The 19,477-nt window shown below is 36.5% G+C and overlaps 1 protein-coding gene across 2 annotated transcripts in view; it reads right to left on the bottom strand.

The window, feature by feature from the left end:
* The window catches only part of EPHA5 (EPH receptor A5), a 353,853-nt gene that overhangs the window by 16,834 nt on the left and 317,542 nt on the right, over positions 1-19,477 (bottom strand). For both annotated transcript variants that reach the window (XM_001109851.5, XM_028848550.2), the window contains 3 exons: positions 14,038-14,099; positions 12,391-12,600; positions 8,904-9,053 (listed from right to left, as the gene is read on the bottom strand). In XM_001109851.5, the coding sequence (XP_001109851.5) occupies positions 8,904-9,053; positions 12,391-12,600; positions 14,038-14,099 (422 nt within the window). The remainder of the gene's footprint in view (positions 1-8,903; positions 9,054-12,390; positions 12,601-14,037; positions 14,100-19,477) is intronic.

Below are 19,477 nucleotides of genomic sequence, written 5' to 3'. Positions count from 1 at the left end.
TGGGTCCAGGTAAATTAGGTCATCAAATGTAATTCTAAATTAATTGTTAGAATTTATTTTAAAAATAGATTTGGAACTATAACTTCACATTTTATATTTAGAAGTTTCCTTTTTTTATTATTTTTAATGTTTGTTTTTTACAGGTTTAGGGTGAAATAGATATCATTATTACTCTGGTAGGTTGCAAAATGATGGAAATCTACCAAAATTGACCACAGTGCAATTAGGTGTTCATTTTCCCATACAACTTAGAACATATAACCAAATGAGTTCTAATCTCGACGGACTTTCTCATTACTATTAGATTTGTTGATACAGGTGGCTGAGATGAACAAAGTAAAGACAATTAGAATTTTTACAGGCAAGCTGGCACCATTTCAGATGTGCTATATCTGAAATAGTATATTTCAGATGTGCTATATCTGAAATAGTATAATATACTATGCATTTTCTTGGCATTAACATGTAAATTGATAGTCTGAACACAATGCTGCCTCTCTTTCCAATTCCTAAAAACATAACTCATCCCCCTATATGGTATTATTCATCTGATAGCAGGGTGGCTCTCTGAGCTCCTTCTATCACATAAGTGTCATTGGGTTTCCATTTTTAGGTGTATATACCTATTGTGGGCATGGTTGCTTTTCCTGCCCACAGATCCTCAGCCAGCAATAGGAGTTCTGAAAGGCTTTATTCACAAAAACAGAATCCCACATAGTATATCACCCAACCAGAGTATGTCTTTTGCAATAAAGAATGTATGAGAGTATCACAAATAGTTAAGTCCTCACCTACTATCATGGATATGTTCTGGAAACTGACTTTCAGTGAAACAAAGTATAATGAAACCAATTTTACTATAAGCTACTTGATATAAACATGAGTTAAGTTCCTAGGGCATATTTCTGGTTACAAAAACATAACTAAACTTCTAATAAAGACCCAAAACACCTCTAATATTAAACTTGGAAATAAATGTGAGCTATACATACATTTAAGAAAAAGTGACAAAAGCAAGTAAGATAATTACTTATTTGCTTATTCCAGTTTCGGGCCACAGGTGGCTAGAGCCTATCCCAGCAGCTCAGAGAACAAGGTGGGAACCAATCTTGACCCAGACACCATCTCTTTGCAGGACACACTCACACTCACACTCACACTCACACCCACACTCACTTGGATGGGGACCATGTAGACACACCAATTCACCTTCCATATCTTTGATTATGGAAGGAAACCCACACAGACATGGGGAGAACCTGCATGCTCCACACAGACAGTGGCCCTGGCTGTGTGTTGTTATATTTGTTTTTCTTATCAATATTATAACAAAGTGATGTTGAACAAAATGATGTTATTCCAGGTACTTTTGTACTTCATGAAGTGCTGATAAATTTGTAACAACTCACTCTCCCTGGGGGAGGACAAATTTGTAATATTTGTATCATGACATGGTGTAAACACCCTCTCCATGCCAATTGTAATCTACTAACATGGTCTCATCCAAGTAGAAATATTCTAAAAATATGCTACCTGGTACAAACTTGTTGGAGCACACCAGCACACATAGCTCATCATCCAGAGGCAACAAGACACAGCTTAAACACCAACATGGAGACAAGATTCTGAAAGTATGGGTGACATTCTTCAAGTTGCAGTGTATATATTGTCCGAGACTTCTATGTTGTGCTCCATTCCCAGTGACTCTTGCCAGAAAACACAACAAGGCTCTATCGAACTAATAGTTATGAATTACTCATGCAAAGAGATCAAAAGAGGAGTCACCATAATGGCAAGGATAATTGATATCGAGCATCAGGAAAAAGTTGGACTTCTTTCTCAGGGAGAAATATGTGTGAAACCCCCAAGAATGAGGAATTAGATCAGATCACCAGTTAAGCCACCATGACCTGCCAAGATCATAGTGAGGGGAATTCAGACCGGATAGCGGAGGAGGGGGAGGATAGGGACCAGGTGAGGTCCTATGATTAACTATAGCTACAGGCTGCAGTTCCTCTAGTAACCTGCCTCTTCTGAATTCTTTCTTAGGAGAAAGTGCCCACAGAACCAGGAAACAGATGCTCTCTGAACCTGTGTGAAGTAGGTGTGTCATGGTAAGAGAATAGAGCATGGCGACCGTAAACATTTGTCTCTAGGCTCTTCACCTGCAGAGATAGTAACTGGCCAACAACTCTAGCTGCTGTGCTCTAAAGCCCTTCATCACATGTACACTGCATAAAGCTTACTTTATGCACATTGCTTCCAGGCAATTATGGAGCATGGCAGGGATAATAAGACTCCTTTAAAACGGCATTTCTCCTCCGTTGCTTGCACCCAATTATCCTTCCTTCCTTCCATCTCTACTATACCTAGGGACATACCTGTGTCACTGTCTGACATCTCTCCCAGCTTCCCTTCATCTCTCCTCGATTTTTCTTAGAAACATTTTTCTTAATATCTAGTTATTTCCTTTTGACATAGGCTTCTTGGAGGGCCTGGATTAGCCTATGGATTATGTCAGTCATAGCCATGCAGACTGTTTGTGATTATCTAAATTAATTCTTATTACAAATCTATGAGATAAAAATTATTATACACATTTCACAGATGAAACACCTCAGGTTTCAAATAATTAGAAGGTTTAAGAAATTGCTCATCTTTAACAGCTAAGAAGTGGGGGTGGCAGGATTCACAAATTAAGTATTTTTCTCATAGAAATCTGTGGTCTTTCATCTTGATGCTGAGTCACACCACTGAAATTAGAAATTATCATCACTACACTTCACACACCAAATAAAATAATTTGAGAGAGGTATGAATGTCACCCTATAGAATCATATTTATTTGCATCATAAATAAATATACATATGAATGTCACCCTATAGAATCATATTTATTTGCACCATAGATATATATTTACATATTATATATATTTACATTTATTTAAATTATTGTGTGTATATATGCTATATATATCTCTCTCCAGAATTAAAATGAGCTATTTTGGAAGATAGTGCATTCTTCATCACAGGAGATGTGAAAATGTAGGCTTGAAAACTGACTGAGTGGCAGGAAGATTAGGAAGATTATAGGGAGAATTCAAGCATTAGCTGTGTGTTTCCATGAATTAAGTTCTATCTAGGGCTTGAGTACCTATGTTGCTAGGCATTTACTTGAAATCTCACATATAGGAGCTGTTACTACAAGATATAAAGCTCCCTGCAAATGAGTAGTGTTTACAAATTTATTTCTGGAAGTAAACCAAGATAACATAGAAATAGTTTCAGATATATCAGTTTTATTCTAAGATTTCTTTCCGTTTTCAATAGTTATTAAAGATATATTGAGTATGTTTTTTCCTTAGTGCATCAATCTTAGATTAGTAGACTTCCAGAGATTAAAGACATCTTAGAAATCTTCTATTGAAGCCTATTATCTTAGAAATCTTCAATTGAAGCCCTTTACAATCGTTGAAACTGACCAAGAGTTGTAGAATCCAAGATTACTGGCTTTAAGTCCAAGATTTGTTGTTGTTGTTGTTGTTAAACAGCCAGTACAGAAATTTTGAGCTGAAGAACTGATAATTTTTTATGTGTCACTTTTTCAAAAGTATAACAATTTTCATGAGGATACTAGTTCCTAAAATAATTACTTACATCCGAGGGCAGCATTATCCTTAAAAGATGAACGTTCTTTGGTCAAAGACACTCATTTTAGATTATATAGCAATGAGGCTAAGGAGTTGAATAATTTACTTACTGTAAAATCTTAGTAATTTGCAGTATTTAGATAGGAACTATATTCCTCATACCCCTTCTTTAGTTAATTACAACATGCTGACTCTTGTTTTAGCAAGAAATATGCCAATAATATACATATTCCTTATATGTTTATGTATATTGCTTATACACATATCATTTATACTGCAGATATATGTGTATCTGGCACATCAGAAAAGAAATAAAGAATAGAAGGAGGAAGAGAGGCACACCCAGCACAAAGCTAGTTGATCTTTTCTGGAGTCAAGTAGTCTTTCTGCTTTACAAGTAAGATCTGGTCCAACAGAAGTAGCAATAAAACAACTGGGTTAAAACTGGTCAGAAAAAGAAAGCATGGAACCTAACTTCCTAAAACCAAAAAGGACAAAAATACTTCTAATACAAAAAGATTGAAAAACAGATTAATTAAATTATTTTTTTAAATATTGTGAAATCTATGTACTTAGTAGAATCTATACAGTCATACACTCTGAAATAAATATAAGAGAAAGACCTTGTCATTAAAAATAAAAAATGCTACAAAATGAAATCTTTAGTTTTTATTTTAGCTTCTGAAAAATGTTGACATTTAAAGTATTTACTATCAATAAATAGGCTTCTACTGACTACATGATATTATCTTAGCTTCCGAGCATGAATCAGAGTTCATGGTCTGGTATTTACCTAAAATCACCTTAGTCGTTCTAGTTTATTTTTATTATCGTTATTACAGGTTTTCTTCGTGATGGAAGAGGCAATCCTAAATCAAAATAATCCTGCTGCATTTTGTCCTCCTGACACAGAGGAAGTTCTCCTCTGTGAGATTTAGATTATCCTGCATGTCTTGGTAATGTAACATTTTCATGGTGGCAAAGCCCTTTAAGAATCAGACAGCATCTAGAATGTGGAGATTATGGAATATATCATTTGAAATTGCCAAATCAGTACTTCTACTTTGTTTTTTGAGAATTTTTCTCCAAAAAAATTTAGTGATCGTGATCATTGAATATAGTTGATTTGTCCTGTTTCTTGGATACAAAATTTGGACAGAAATTAGAGCATAGGAAATTTAGTGCTGTATCTGAAAACTGAAATGCCACTGATGAACTAGCTGAGAAAGTAACAATGCATGTATTAGACATTGTATATAGACAGATATTTTAGAAAGATGTTTATTTGTATGATTTTCTGTAAACCTCATTTAAATCCTGAGAAACCAAGTAGAAACCAAAATATTAGGGTTTTTTTTTTCTTTCTTAAAACTTCCTGAAATGTTACATAAGCAATTTCTTGTATTTTTCTAAATAATTTGAAATAAAGTTATCTGAAAGAGTATCAAGACACTCAAATAGCTGAAATCAGGAAAAAAAAAAATGAAAGGCAAAAGGAAAAATAAAAATCACAAAGAAAACACTAAGAGAGTAAAAATAGATGATACTATAATGTTAAAGAAGAGATTAAGCATTAGATAAATGAACTTTTATTCACTTATCTATGCAACTTTATAGTGCCCACCCACAAAGAGTAGTGTCATTGACTCAGCACTTTGATTATGGGATTGGCCAGTGAGATTTTAGTAGACACGTTGCAGGCTGAGATGTAATTGGGCTCCTTCTTACCCTTCAGCCATTTTTCAAATGAAATTATGTTTGGGCTAGCTGCTGGTCTCAGGAGGAAAATAAGAGACTTGTGGAGGAGGGCCAAGGCATAATAACCCACTGGCCCCCAGGAACATAAGAAAGCCTAGTTAAGATCAGCACAGTTATGAACATTCACCTAGCACCAGTGTTTGCACCGGTGTATAATTGTGTCTGTGACAGATACAACTGTATTAGGCATAATTCCTGATAACGTGGATGTTCTGCTGCACAACTGGGAAAGACTAATCATTCTGAGTGACAGGATCAGAATTCAAAATATCTCAAGTGTGAGCAGAAGTTAACCAGGCAAATAAGGGATGAATGTTTCCCTTGAGTGAAGTAGACACATGGTAGAAACCAGCATATCGAGGCTCGCTGCCAGGATGGATTAAAATACTTTCACAAAAATTAAAGGGAAGAATGGCATTGCAATGAGCTTTAGATAAGTTAGAAATGAAACCACGTAGTGTTCTGCAGGACATGTTAGCATTTGGCATTTATCTGAAGAATAGAAAGGAGTAAATGGGTCTGGTCTTAGTCTAGATTAAGATCAAGATCAATCCAGAGTAATCATATATTGAATTGAACATTTTATATTTTATATTAAATTAGAAAGCTGATGTAGGACTATTGGTTAGAAATGAAAGGGAGGTAGGGGACATTGATTCAACTGGAGACAGTGTGGTGCTTAGATACACAATTTTTTTAGAGCTAGATTGAAATTTCTGGTATCACTTTCATTATTTCTGTGATGATAAATAAGTCATTTAACATCTCCAAGCTTCAGTGTCTTAATTGTAAAACAGTAATAATAATAGCATCCCTCTGACACAAGATTGTTAAATATAAGTATGAATATATGTAATAGGGATTTAATGATATCGTTTTGCCATGGTCCTGTCCCTAAAATCATAAAGCTGAAGACAATATATACCATTTTCTCAGATTTAGAGAAATGGCAGTCAGTGCTTCCCTCCCCAAGCCAAGTAAGCAGTGCATAAAGAAAACAAACGTTAGCAATTTTAAGTGACTATAAGAAGGGGAGACTCATTGCCATCCGGTTTGCTTGCTGAGAAGCAGAAATCCATAACTCCAATTTGCTGTTTCGATCAAAGAAGAATGCTATGAAATCATTCATGGTAAAGCTGATGTGTGACCCTGGCTTTTCTTCTGCGGAAATTTGAAGAAGGCTGACTGGAGCAGCCTGCAATAGATGTCTGCAAAGAGAAGGCACTGCTAGTGCATCCAATAAGAATGTTTTTCTCCCCAGTAACGTGGACACAGAGCCAGAACAGTAAGAGACTGTGACGTGAGGAACAGACAGCAAGTGAAAAGAACTATGGAAAGTCGGAGGACATCCTCCTCCTCTAGGGACCTTGCAGACAAAAGGGCTTCATCAAGGGTCTTTGGAAGAACTCAGACAGATAACTCACTTGAGAACTGATGCCTGGGCAATTTGTCTCACAGGAGGCATCAATATCCTCACATTATAGTAGCAATCATGCCCCTTCTTTTATTTCTTTCTTTTTCTTTTTTCTAATTTGTGTTTCTTTCATTGAAAAAGTTAAACATTTTTTCATACATTTATTGGCCATCTGCATTCCATCCAATGAATCTTGCCAAATCTTATGCTTTGCCTATTGTTTCTATTTTTCTTAATGCTTTATTAAGTCTCATTGTATAAGTACACTACATTTTTGTTTATAATGCCGTATTGAAAATATTTTCTCAGTCTAAATTTGTATTTCTTACTTTTTGTTGTGCATTTTTCAACACAGAAATTTATAATTTTGTTAGTGAAAGCTATCCAACTCTTTTCTTAAATGGCTCAAGGATTTTTCCTGTTTTTAAAGAAAAACTAAATATAATCAAAATTTTTCTTCTATCATTTTATATTCTGATTTTGATATTTTGACATTTCAATATTCCAATATTTTATATATACATGGTGTGAAGTTGTGGTTTCATTTTCTTTTTTTTATTATTATTATAATTTAAGTTCTAGGACTTCATGACTAAGACACTAAAAGCAATGGCAACAAAAGCCAAAATAGACAAATGGGATCTAATTAAACTAAAGAGCTTCTACACAGCAAAAGAAACTACCATCAGAGTGAACAGGCAACCTATAGAATGGGAGAAAATTTTTGCAATCTACCCATCTGACAAAGGGCTAATATCCAGAATCTACAAAGAACTCAAACAAATTTACAAGAAAAAAATCAACCCCATCAAAAAGTGGGCAAAGGATATGAACAGATGCTTCCCAAAAGAAGACATTTATCCCCTTCTTTTCTACCTCTCCACCCAGACCAATCCTGAAGAATCCTGATACAGACTTTGGCAGAGGAGGAGGGGCAAATATCTGACCATACTTGTTTCACACTATAGGTACCTATGGTTAGGCTAGGCCTCCAGTTGTGGAAAGCACTTTGAAATGAATATGGGTTTCACTTTTTGGTTGGATTAGAATTTTTGGGCTGGAAAGTCAGTGTTAACTACTGGCATTGTTGTTTCAACAAAATTCAGCTGGAGATCTATGTAGTATCTGTCTAACCAACCCTGAAGGCATGCGAGAGGGAGGTTTTATAGAGCATGGATGACAGAAATAATGGGAGAGAAAAAAAGTGTTTCAAATAAGCACATTATTAAATTAAAACTATTCAATATACCAGCTTTACAAAGAAGTAATAAAATAGTTGGTAAAGCACTTAAGACAGTGTATGTCATATGGTAAAGGTTTAATAAATGTTAGCTACTTTTATAATTGTTGTTCCTCAAAAGAAAAAAATATGAAATTTCCATATGATCCAAAACAGAAAGGGCTGTATTGAATAGTAATGATGGAAAATTACAAAGGGAAAGATTAAAGAGCCATGTGTCAGGCATCACATAATAAACGTTGTGAATTTGAACAGAAGATTCTTTCATAGTTCCTTTAATTTTAGGATTCTATTATTGTAAGTATGAATTATTTTTCCATTGTAGGGAAAATCTGGTTTTTCTTTCAAGTTAAATAAACAATACAACTCTTCTTACATTTTTTTTTTTAATTTAAAGAAATGTAGACTATTCATTTTTATCCTCTAAGAGCTTCCACTATTAAATCAATATCATTCATCCTTTTGGCTTGGAGTATTAGCTGCCTTTATCAAATGCAAATCATAAAAACTTGCCTGTCAGTATTCATTCTTTGATGGCTCTTTCTTTATCTTTGAAAATGATACTGACATGAATTGAGTGAAACATCACTACAGTACAGCTAAAACTGACTGGCAAGGGACTGAGTTTTTATATAACTGTAACTTACTTTCCTTTGTACTAACTCATTTTGAGCTCCTGCATAAAGGATATTTCAACAACACAAAACAGATCAGAGAGTAAGCAAAGTATTTCATTTTCTTAAGCAACTGTCACTTTCAGAAATGAAAAACATTGTAAGTGTCTTGACTCAGAGAACAAAGCATTTCATTGTCAAGTTGAGAAAGAGTAGTTCCATACTCACATCTTGATTGGTCATCTCCCAGTAGGGTCTCTCTCCATAAGACACAACTTCCCACATTACTATTCCATAACTCCAGACATCACTGGCAGAAGTAAACTTTCGGAAAGCTATTGCTTCTGGGGCAGTCCATCTGATTGGAATTTTTCCTCCCTAAAATTGAAAACGATTTTAAAAACTTCCTACATACTTCAAATGTATCTAGGGACAGTGTTGCCTCACTGAAAAGATCTAGACAGAGATGTAGCATTTTTAAGTGAATCTGTTTGACAGCACACAGTCTCTTTTCACATCTCTCAGCCCATACGCAGTTGTAGACTAACTACTAATTGGCTGTCTGGAAGGTTTCTAGTTTAAATTCTGTGTGACTACTGAATTACGTACAGAAACCACATCTCAATTACAGTCCTCAGTATGGCAGCTCTAAGTAAGGGAAAGCAGGCAGGCAAACAAACCAATAAGGTATACTCTCATGACTTCCTAACAGAGAGTAAAGGACTCAAATTCCCTGGGTGCTTTGTTTCTTTAATACAGAAATTGTAAGTGGAAATTACAGGTTCATGAATGTGACCCTGAGCTGTTTAGCAGTTAATAAGACAAGCATGAACACTGGAGATATTTTGTTTTTGAGACAGGGTCTCGCTCTGTCTCCTAGGCTGGAGTGCAGTGGTGAGATCTCCACTCACTGCAAACCCCACCTCCCAGATTCAAGTGATTCTCACACCTCAGCCTCCTGAGTAGCTGGGACTACAGGCGTGCGCTATCATGCCTGGCTAATTTTTGTATTTTTAATAGAGACAGGGTTTCGCCATGTTGGCTAGGCTACTCTCGAACTCCTGACCTCGAGCGATTCACCCACCTCAGTCTCCCAAAGTGCTGGGATTACAGGCATGAGCTAGTGGGCCCAGCCTAACATTGGATATATTGAAACAAAGTTACACGTTCCCTTGATGTTGTGTTATTTCTCTTAGACTTGCTTTTCTCTTTTTCTTTGTTGTCTTATTTTTGTTTTTCTTTGGTTCAACTGTTTAAGAGGAGGGTGCCTTGTTTGACTCAACCAAATTAAAAATTATTGAAATTGGATTGGGGGAAAATCTTACCACATTATCAAGTTTTTTTTTTTTTTTTTTTTTTTTTTTGCATAAAAATTGATTTGGTAGACTTACCCTTAGTTCGTACAATAAGCACTTTTATATCATGCCTCTTTCAGGGTGAAATTATTATTTTCTTAACTTTTTTTTTTTTTTTTGAAACGGAGTCTCATTCTGTCGCCCAGGCTGGAGTGCTATGGCACGATCTCAGCTCACTGCAAGCTCTGCCTCCCGGATTCATGCCATTCTCCTGTCTCAGCCTCCCAAGTAGCTGGGACTACAGGTGCCCGCCATCACGCCCGGATAATTTTTTATTTTTCATTTATTTTTTTGTATTTTTCGTAGAGACGGAGTTTCACCATGTTAGCCAGGATTGTCTCAATCTCCTGACCTCGTGATCCACCCACCTTAGCCTCCCAAAGTGCTGGGATTACAAGCCTGAGTCACCGTGCCCGACCCCATACATTTCATCTACCATCAAATATGTAATGAAAGAGAAATAGGTGAAATTTTTCAATATTTTATTGTAAAAAGACTAACATATGCCTTCCCATTTTGCAGGAAGGGAAAGATTTAATTTATACTGCAAAAGAAAAAAATAGGGCTTAAATTGATGTTTATGAACCAAAGTTTCAATATATATATAAGGAAATAACAGTTTGGGATCATACTAACAATTATTTTGGGAATTGAAGTTAGGTTTGAATTATTTGCTCTTTAGATATATGGTAACATCTTTTTAAGAAGACTTACCTGAAACTTATTCTTATTCATTAAATATTCATAAGCAAGATAGCATTATGAGTCCTAGCTATGCAGAGATATTCTATGTCTTATTAATATTCTTTTATAATTGTCATTTGTTGATTATATTAAACCTTAGCCCATACTTTTTCTCCTGGTCCTCTGATCATCCTTGGTGTCATCAATAAATCTGAAGTTCCTTATCTTCTCATCTCTCAGTATATAGGTTTTCCACAGGTTGCCACTATACCCCATTTCAGAGGAATAAGCCTTGAAGGTTTCAGGTTCTCCATCTCTCACTTTACTCTTTAGCATAACACACTAACACAAATCTTGAAAAATCTACTTTTTGCACTTAACTAAGACAACAACCAATCCCACTGGCAATGGATATTTGTATAACCTCAATCTTGCTCCGGCCAAATTTATTAAAGGTAACTCTATTCCCAAGATAATTCTTAATCAAGGTTTCATGTAATACAAATAATGACAATGATAGGTCTGGAAGAGGAAAGATATCCCCCCAAATACTTTATTGATTAAGCTGACCACTGGAAGTCTTTGTTTGCTTTGACAAGTTACTTTTGCCCTTCAGCAAAGTACAAATCCCCATGAATCACAAAGCAAAAAGGTTTTTATAAAACCCTTATAATCTGAAGAGAACTTATTGTTAGACTACCTGTGGATGTAATTTTTAAAAGTTGAATTAAATAAGAAAACATGTATATTACTTTGAGAATGAGATATATCAAATTGTATAGAGAAAAGGAAACAATGACAAATCTCTATCTTCACAAGGGTCTTAGACATTGAGGATAACCAACTTGAAGACACTGAACGTATTTATAATTAAGCAAATACTGTTTATCATAAGGAATTCAAAATCAAGAAGTATGACATTATAGATCACCCATAAGATTCTGTTGTAGCAATATCCAGTTTTTCACAGAAAAAAATGTCAATTATATACCATATCAATACAGCAAGCAATTACTTTGATAGAAAAGAGGGTTGACTTACATGAAATATGACAATATGAGTTAGTGATCAATTTTCCATAGTGTAGATTTAACAGTTTTTAACTAGGTATTACAATACCTCCAGGAAATCAAAACTTTTTGAAGGAATAGCTCTTTTTTCACCACAATGTAAATCCTTAAAAGGTGGGAACTAGATATTTCTGTATTGATTTTACAAGTAAAGACAGTATAATGCAGAGAGCTTACAATACGCAATAATATTATACATGTTTACATATTCATATATACGTGTGTATACAGACATACACGCACTATATATGTAAAACCTTTAATGTAGGAGATTCTGTGTTTAACTCTTTACTTTTAAATTTAAGATGATTATTCTTGCATACTGTATCCATTTTGAAGTAAGATTTTTTGTTTTTAGTATCTTCAGAAAAAAATGAATTATTGAGACTCAGATATTCTAAAGTTAATATTTAAATCGGCTGATACATAAAAGGAAGAATTTTTTGACTTTTGATTTTCTCTCTCCCTCTCCCTATCTCTCTCTCTCTCTCTCTCTCTCTCTCTCTCTCTGTTGCAGGAATGCTCTTTTAGATATTTCTTTTAGAATCTTTAAAAATTAAATGGCTCTGGTCTACTGTTTCAGAAATGCACTCTATTAGATCTTACCCTCGTGGTGTAGGCTGCCTCGGGATCATCTTCCAGTACCCGGGAAAGTCCAAAGTCAGACACTTTGCACACAAGGTTACTGTTGATTAAGATGTTTCTAGCAGCAAGGTCTCTATGCACATAACCCATGTCAGAAAGGTACTTCATTCCTGCAGCAATACCTCTCAGCATGCCAACAAGCTGAATCACAGTGAACTGCCCATCATTTTTCTGTAAAGACAATGTAGAAATATTAGTCTAGCAACACCAATCACTTGGAGAAAATATGAGAGGTCTGTATTCAATCCCCCAAATTGATAAGATCAATCACTAAAATTCATATGCGATTTCTATCTGAAGGAGAGTGGAAAATGGTAGGAAGTATATGGTTAACTTGGTAATGTTTATTTTTCCTCTGCTTGGATAAAGCAGATAAAGGTTTTGAAAATCCTGGCCAAAAATCTTATGTAGTTGCCTTTTTCTGCATCATAACTCCTTTATTCTCAGTCATCAGAAGGGTTTGTTCACACTCCAACCTAGTATCTACCTTGGGTCAACACTGTACTATTTTGAGGTGATTTAAAAGAAGCTAACTGGATAGACATATTAAGGTAAAGAATAAATGGACAGAGGAGATAAAGGAGTTTCTGCAACAGCAGATGGGAGACAGGTGACTGAGCAGTGATCAGGACAATATTAGCAATTTTTGGAAGTTTGTCATCTTTGTCAAGGGCACTGAAATTATTTCAGTTACATAAACTCATAAGGCTCAACGGATGGCTATTTTAAAATAAAGGAATGATGTGACTCTAAGAGACTGGAGTACTTAAAAGTATGGTTAGAAAATTTGATAAAATAATTTGGCAGGGTCTGCCAATAGGAAGAAAAATTTGGCTTTTCAGTGGATCATTATCAAATTCATGGCATAGGTTCCTCTTACAATTGTTATCAATGCCATTGTGCTATCACTTTTTCCTACCAATGGTAATGAGTACTATATTAATATTACAAACTGCCAGCCTATATGTTTAATCAGGCCTGCAAATATGTTACATTGTCTAACACAAGCTATTTACTAATAAAGTGGGTTGCCGATATTTAAAATGTAGAGATTTGCACACAAAAGAAAAAAACCTTCCCCTGAAACGCTGGTGATCTGATAATATTTGCTATTGTCAATTACCACATAACCTCTGCTGGTGCAAGTAGTGACTGGTCTTTAGGTGGATTAGCAGCACTTATAGGCTCCAACTTGACCCCTATATTAATGACTTGCCTGGGCTATTTACAGGGTTTCTCACGCTACCTGATAAACTATGAGAAAATCGAACACTTGTAACACCTTATTTTTTCCTTTTTTCCCTTTTTACATTTCTTTTTAAAAAATTTTTCTTTTCCTCCCTTATTACCTCTCACTTCACTGCATTTTTTTTTTTTTTTTTTTTTTGCAAATTAAAGCATACTTAAATAACTCTTTAGGGGCATATAATTTGGATTTGTGTGAGTTTTCTAAAACAAACCAATGTTCATTTTGGAGTATAATTATTGTGGCTCCATACATTTCTATTCTATTAAAAACTTAAGCTTTAAAGTGGCCCAATTTCAACTTGAACATCACAGCCAATATATAAATGACACCTTGAATAACTAAATTATTCCAAATCCTACCTTTAAAAATGTATCTAAAGAGCCATTCTCCATATACTCTGTCACTATCATCACTGGTTTACCTGAAAAGAAAACAGAGTGATATAACCTGCTGCTCTTCGATTTTGCATTCTCATCTGGCAAAAGCTTACCCAGACATTTTTATAAGTGTCCAAATTTTGTATATATATACACATATATATAATGTATATATATAATGTGTGTGTTTATATATTCATTTAAAATGTCTTCTTTAAGAAAGAAGCTAATTCCTGATATGATGATATCTTAGTGTTATGGGTGAGTCAGTGAGAAAAATGTATCATGAGGTTAATAACAGATTGACATTTAAGATTCACACACACGCACACACACACACACACATCCTTGCCAATATCATCACTAATTTATGTAGGAAATGGGTTTAAGAATAATTCTATGAGTTTTAGGATAAATTTTATTTTAATAGAAGTAATGATATAATGCATCCAATAATATTCAGTGAAACCCTTGGAACATATTCATCTTTCTAACTCTCACAATTCTAAATAAAAACTCCATCCTGTCTAACTGCCCTGTTTATGATCGCTTTAATGTATATTGCATTTTCCTTCCTTTACCCTTATGTTTCTCTAACTCTTTTCCTTAGGGCTACCTGCCCTTCCTCTCTCTGCTACACACTTAAAATCTTGATTAACCCCACTTTTCATTTTTCAAAGCCCCGTTCTAATTGTTATGTGAAAGAGTTCCTTAGCAATCATTAATTGTGATGAAAAGTGTTCTTCTCCTTTCATATCTGACATTGGCATGTAGCCTAGAGGTTAGTTGGACAGACTCTAGAGCCATACTTCTGGGATTTCCATCACAGAACAATCACTCACTATTATGTGCTCCCAGGCAAGTCAATTCTTATCTCAGAGCCTCAGTTTTCTCACCTATAAAATGAGGATAACAATGGCGTCTACCTCATAGGGTTGTTGTGAGTATCCACTAAGTCACATGGTTATCCAAGGCACTTAAAATAGTTCCTATTACTCAGAATTTGCTATGCAAGGATTTATCATTTTAAAAATAAATTTTATCAACTTCGTATCTGTGTATTAGCTTCCTTGCTAGATGTAAGTTGACCAAGAGAATAGATCACCTTATTCCATATAAAATTGTGACATTTCATACATAGTATGTCTATAATACAAGATGAAAATTGCAAGATAAAAAATTATCCTTTGGGAGGCCGAGACGGGCGGATCACTAGGTCAGGAGATCCAGACCATCCTGGCTAACACGGTGAAACCCCGTCTCTACTAAAAAATACAAAAAACTAGCCGGGCGAGGTGGCAGGCGCCTGTAGTCCCAGCTACTCGGGAGGCTGAGGCAGGAGAATGGCATAAACCCGGGAGGTGGAGCTTGCAGTGAGCTGAGATCCGGCCACTGCACTCCAGCTCGGGTGACAGAGCGAGACTCTGTCTCAAAAAAAAAAAAAAAAAAAAAAAAAAAAAAAAATTATCGCTATACAAGAAAATATCTAGAAAACAGTTGCTAGTTTTATCATTCCACGTTTTCACTATATTTTAAGACATGCCCCTTTGCTCTTTAATGGAAACACATGACATAAAACTTGTTTTAATTTAAAATATTTTGAGTTAAGAAAAAGGAGACCTATGACAATAAAATTACCATATGTGTCAATTAATTAACCTTTTAATTTATGAAGAGAAACAAATACTATACAATTGCGAAATGCATTATAATTAATTTAATGGCATTCTTCAGAAAAGCGTCTGTATTTTACTGGATAGTTGATTGACTCAGGCCATAGAATGACAACTTGCATATTTACACATATCATATTATCCAGAAGTACAAATACAGATGTAGAATATATGACTATTACATATGAAAAGGAAATAAGTGGGAAGAAAAAAGATGTTTTTTATCCTTGAATCACTTAAAACTCACAGTTTATAAAAATAATGTAGGACGGGGGTGGAGCAAGATGGCCGAATAGGAACAGCTCCAGTCTCCAACTCCCAGCGTGAGCGACACAGAAGACCGGTGATTTCTGCATTTTCAACTGAGGTACTGGGTTCATCTCACTGGGGAGTGCCAGACAATCAGTGCTGGTCAGCTGCTGCAGCCCGACCAGCGAGAGCTGAAGCAGGGCGAGGCATCGCCTCACCTTGGAAGCGCAAGGGGGAAGGGAATCCCTTTTCCTAGCCAGGGGAACTGAGACACACAACACCTGGAAAATCAGGTAACTCCCACCCCAATACTGTGCTTTAAGCAAACAGGCACACCAGGAGATTATATCCCACACCTGCCCAGGAGGGTCCCACGCCCACGGAGCCTCCCTCATTGCTAGCACAGCAGTCTGTGATCTACCAGCAAGGCAGCAGCGAGGCTGGGGGAGGGGCGCCCACCATTGCTGAGGCTTAAGTAGGTAAACAAAGCCACTGGGAAGCTCGAACTGGGTGGAGCTCACAGCAGCTCAAGGAAACCTGCCTGTCTCTGTAGACTCCACCTCTGGGGACAGGGCACAGTAAACAATAACAAAAGCAGCAGAATCCTCTGCAGACACAAACGACTCTGTCTTACAGCTTTGAAGGGAGCAGTGGATCTCCCAACATGGAGGTTGAGATCTGAGAAGGGACAGACTGCCTGCTCAAGTGGTTCCCTGACCCCTGAGTAGCCTAACTGGGAGACATCCCCCACTAGGGGCAGTCTGACACCCCACACCTCACAGGGTGGAGTACACCCCTGAGAGGAAGCTTCCAAAGCAAGAATCAGACAGGTACACTCACTGTTCAGAAATATTCTATCTTCTGCAGCCTCTGCTGCTGATACCCAGGCAAACAGGGTCTGGAGTGGACCTCAAACAATCTCCAACAGACCTACAGCTGAGGGTCCTGACTGTTAGAAGGAAAACTATCAAACAGGAAGGACACCTACACCAAAACCCCATCAGTACATCACCATCATCAAAGACCAGAGGCAGATAAAACCACAAAGATGGGGAAAAAGCAGGGCAGAAAAGCTGGAAATTCAAAAAATAAGAGCGCATCTCCCCCAGCAAAGGAGCGCAGCTCATCGCCAGCAACGGGTCAAAGCTGGACGGAGAATGACTTTGACGAGATGAGAGAAGAAGGCTTCAGTCCATCAAATTTCTCAGAGCTAAAGGAGGAATTACGTACCCAGTGCAAAGAAACTAAAAATCTTGAAAAAAAAGTGGAAGAATTGATGGCTAGAGTAATTAATGCAGAGAAGGTCATAAACGAAATGAAAGAGATGAAAACCATGACACGAGAAATACATGACAAATGCACAAGCTTCAGTAACCGACTCGATCAACTGGAAGAAAGAGTATCAGCGATTGAGGATCAAATGAATGAAATGAAGCGAGAAGAGAAACCAAAAGAAAAAAGAAGAAAAAGAAATGAACAAAGCCTGCAAGAAGTATGGGATTATGTAAAAAGACCAAATCTACGTCTGATTGGGGTGCCTGAAAGTGAGGGGGAAAATGGAACCAAGTTGGAAAACACTCTTCAGGATATCATCCAGGAGAACTTCCCCAACCTAGTAGGGCAGGCCAACATTCAAATCCAGGAAATACAGAGAACGCCACAAAGATACTCCTCGAGAAGAGCAACTCCAAGACACATAATTGCCAGATTCACCAAAGTTGAAATGAAGGAAGAAATCTTAGGGGCAGCCAGAGAGAAAAGTCAGGTTACCCACAAAGGGAAGCCCATCAGCCTAACAGCTGATGTCTCGGCAGAAACTCTACAAGCCAGAAGAGAGTGGGGGCCAATATTCAACATTCTTAAAGAAAAGAATTTTAAACCCAGAATTTCATATCCAGCCAAACTAAGTTTCATAAGTGAAGGAGAAATAAAATCCGTTACAGATAATCAAATGCCTAGAGATTTTCTCACCACTAGGCCTGCCTTACAAGAGACCCTGAAGGAAGCACTCAACATGGAAAGGAACAACCGGTACCAGCCATTGCAAAAACATGCCAAAATGTAAAGACCATTGAGGCTAGGAAGAAACTGCATCAACTAACGAGCAAAATAACCAGTTAATATCATAATGGCAGGATCAAGTTCACACATAACAATATTAACCTTAAATGTAAATGGACTAAATGCTCCAATTAAAAGACACAGACTGGCAAACTGGACAGAGTCAAGACCCATCAGTCTGCTGTATTCAGGAAACCCATCTCACATGCAGAGACATACATAGGCTCAAAATAAAGGGATGGAGGAAGATTTACCAAGCAAATGGAGAACAAAAAAAAGCAAGAGTTGCAATACTAGTCTCTGATAAAACAGACTTTAAACCATCAAAGATCAAAAGAGACAAAGAAGGACATTACATAATGGTAAAGGGATCAATTCAACAGGAAGAGCTAACTATCCTAAATATATCTGCACCCAATACAGGAGCACCCAGATTCATAAAGCAAGGCGTTAGAGACTTACAAAGAGACTTAGACTCCCATACAATAATAATGGGAGACTTCAACACTCCACTGTCAACATTAGACAGATCAACGAGACAGAAAGTTAACAAGGATATCCAGGAATTGAACTCATCTCTGCAGCAAGCAGACCTAATAGACATCTATAGAACTCTCCACCCTAAATCAACAGAATATACATTCTTCTCAGCACCACATCGTACTTACTCCAAAATTGACCACATAATTGGAAGTAAAGCACTCCTCAGCCAATGTACAAGAACAGAAATTATAACAAACTGTCTCTCAGACCACAGTGCAATCAAACTAGAACTCAGGACTAAGAAACTCAATCAAAACAGCTCAACTACATGGAAACTGAACAACCTGCTCCTGAATTACTACTGGGTACATAACGAAATGAAGGCAGAAATAAAGATGTTCTTTGAAACCAATGAGAACAAAGATACAACATACCAGAATCTCTGGGACACATTTAAAGCAGTGTGTAGAGGGAAATTTATAGCACTAAATGCCCACAAGAGAAAGCAGGAAAGATCTAAAATTGACACTCTAACATCACAATTAAAAGAACTAGAGAAGCAAGAGCAAACACATTCGAAAGCTAGCAGAAGGCAAGAAATAACTAAGAGCAGAGCAGAACTGAAGGAGATAGAGACACAAAAAACTCTCCAAAAAATCAATGAATCCAGGAGTTGGTTGTTTGAAAAGATCAACAAAATTGACAGACCGCTAGCAAGACTAATAAAGAACCAAAGAGAGAAGAATCAAATCGATGCAATAAAAAATAACAAAGGTGATATCACCACCGACCCCACAGAAATACAAACTACCATCAGAGAATACTATAAACACCTCTACGCAAATAAACTGGAAAATCTAGAAGAAATGGATAATTTCCTGGACACTTACACTCTTCCAAGACTAAACCAGGAAGAAGTTGAATCCCTGAATAGACTAATAGCAAGCTCTGAAATG

The sequence above is a fragment of the Macaca mulatta genome, chromosome 5 (genome assembly GCF_049350105.2).
Source record: "Macaca mulatta isolate MMU2019108-1 chromosome 5, T2T-MMU8v2.0, whole genome shotgun sequence".
NCBI lineage: Eukaryota > Metazoa > Chordata > Mammalia > Primates > Cercopithecidae > Macaca > Macaca mulatta.
The sequence above is the reverse complement of the archived record's forward strand: the minus strand, read 5'-3'. Positions and strand labels throughout refer to the sequence as shown.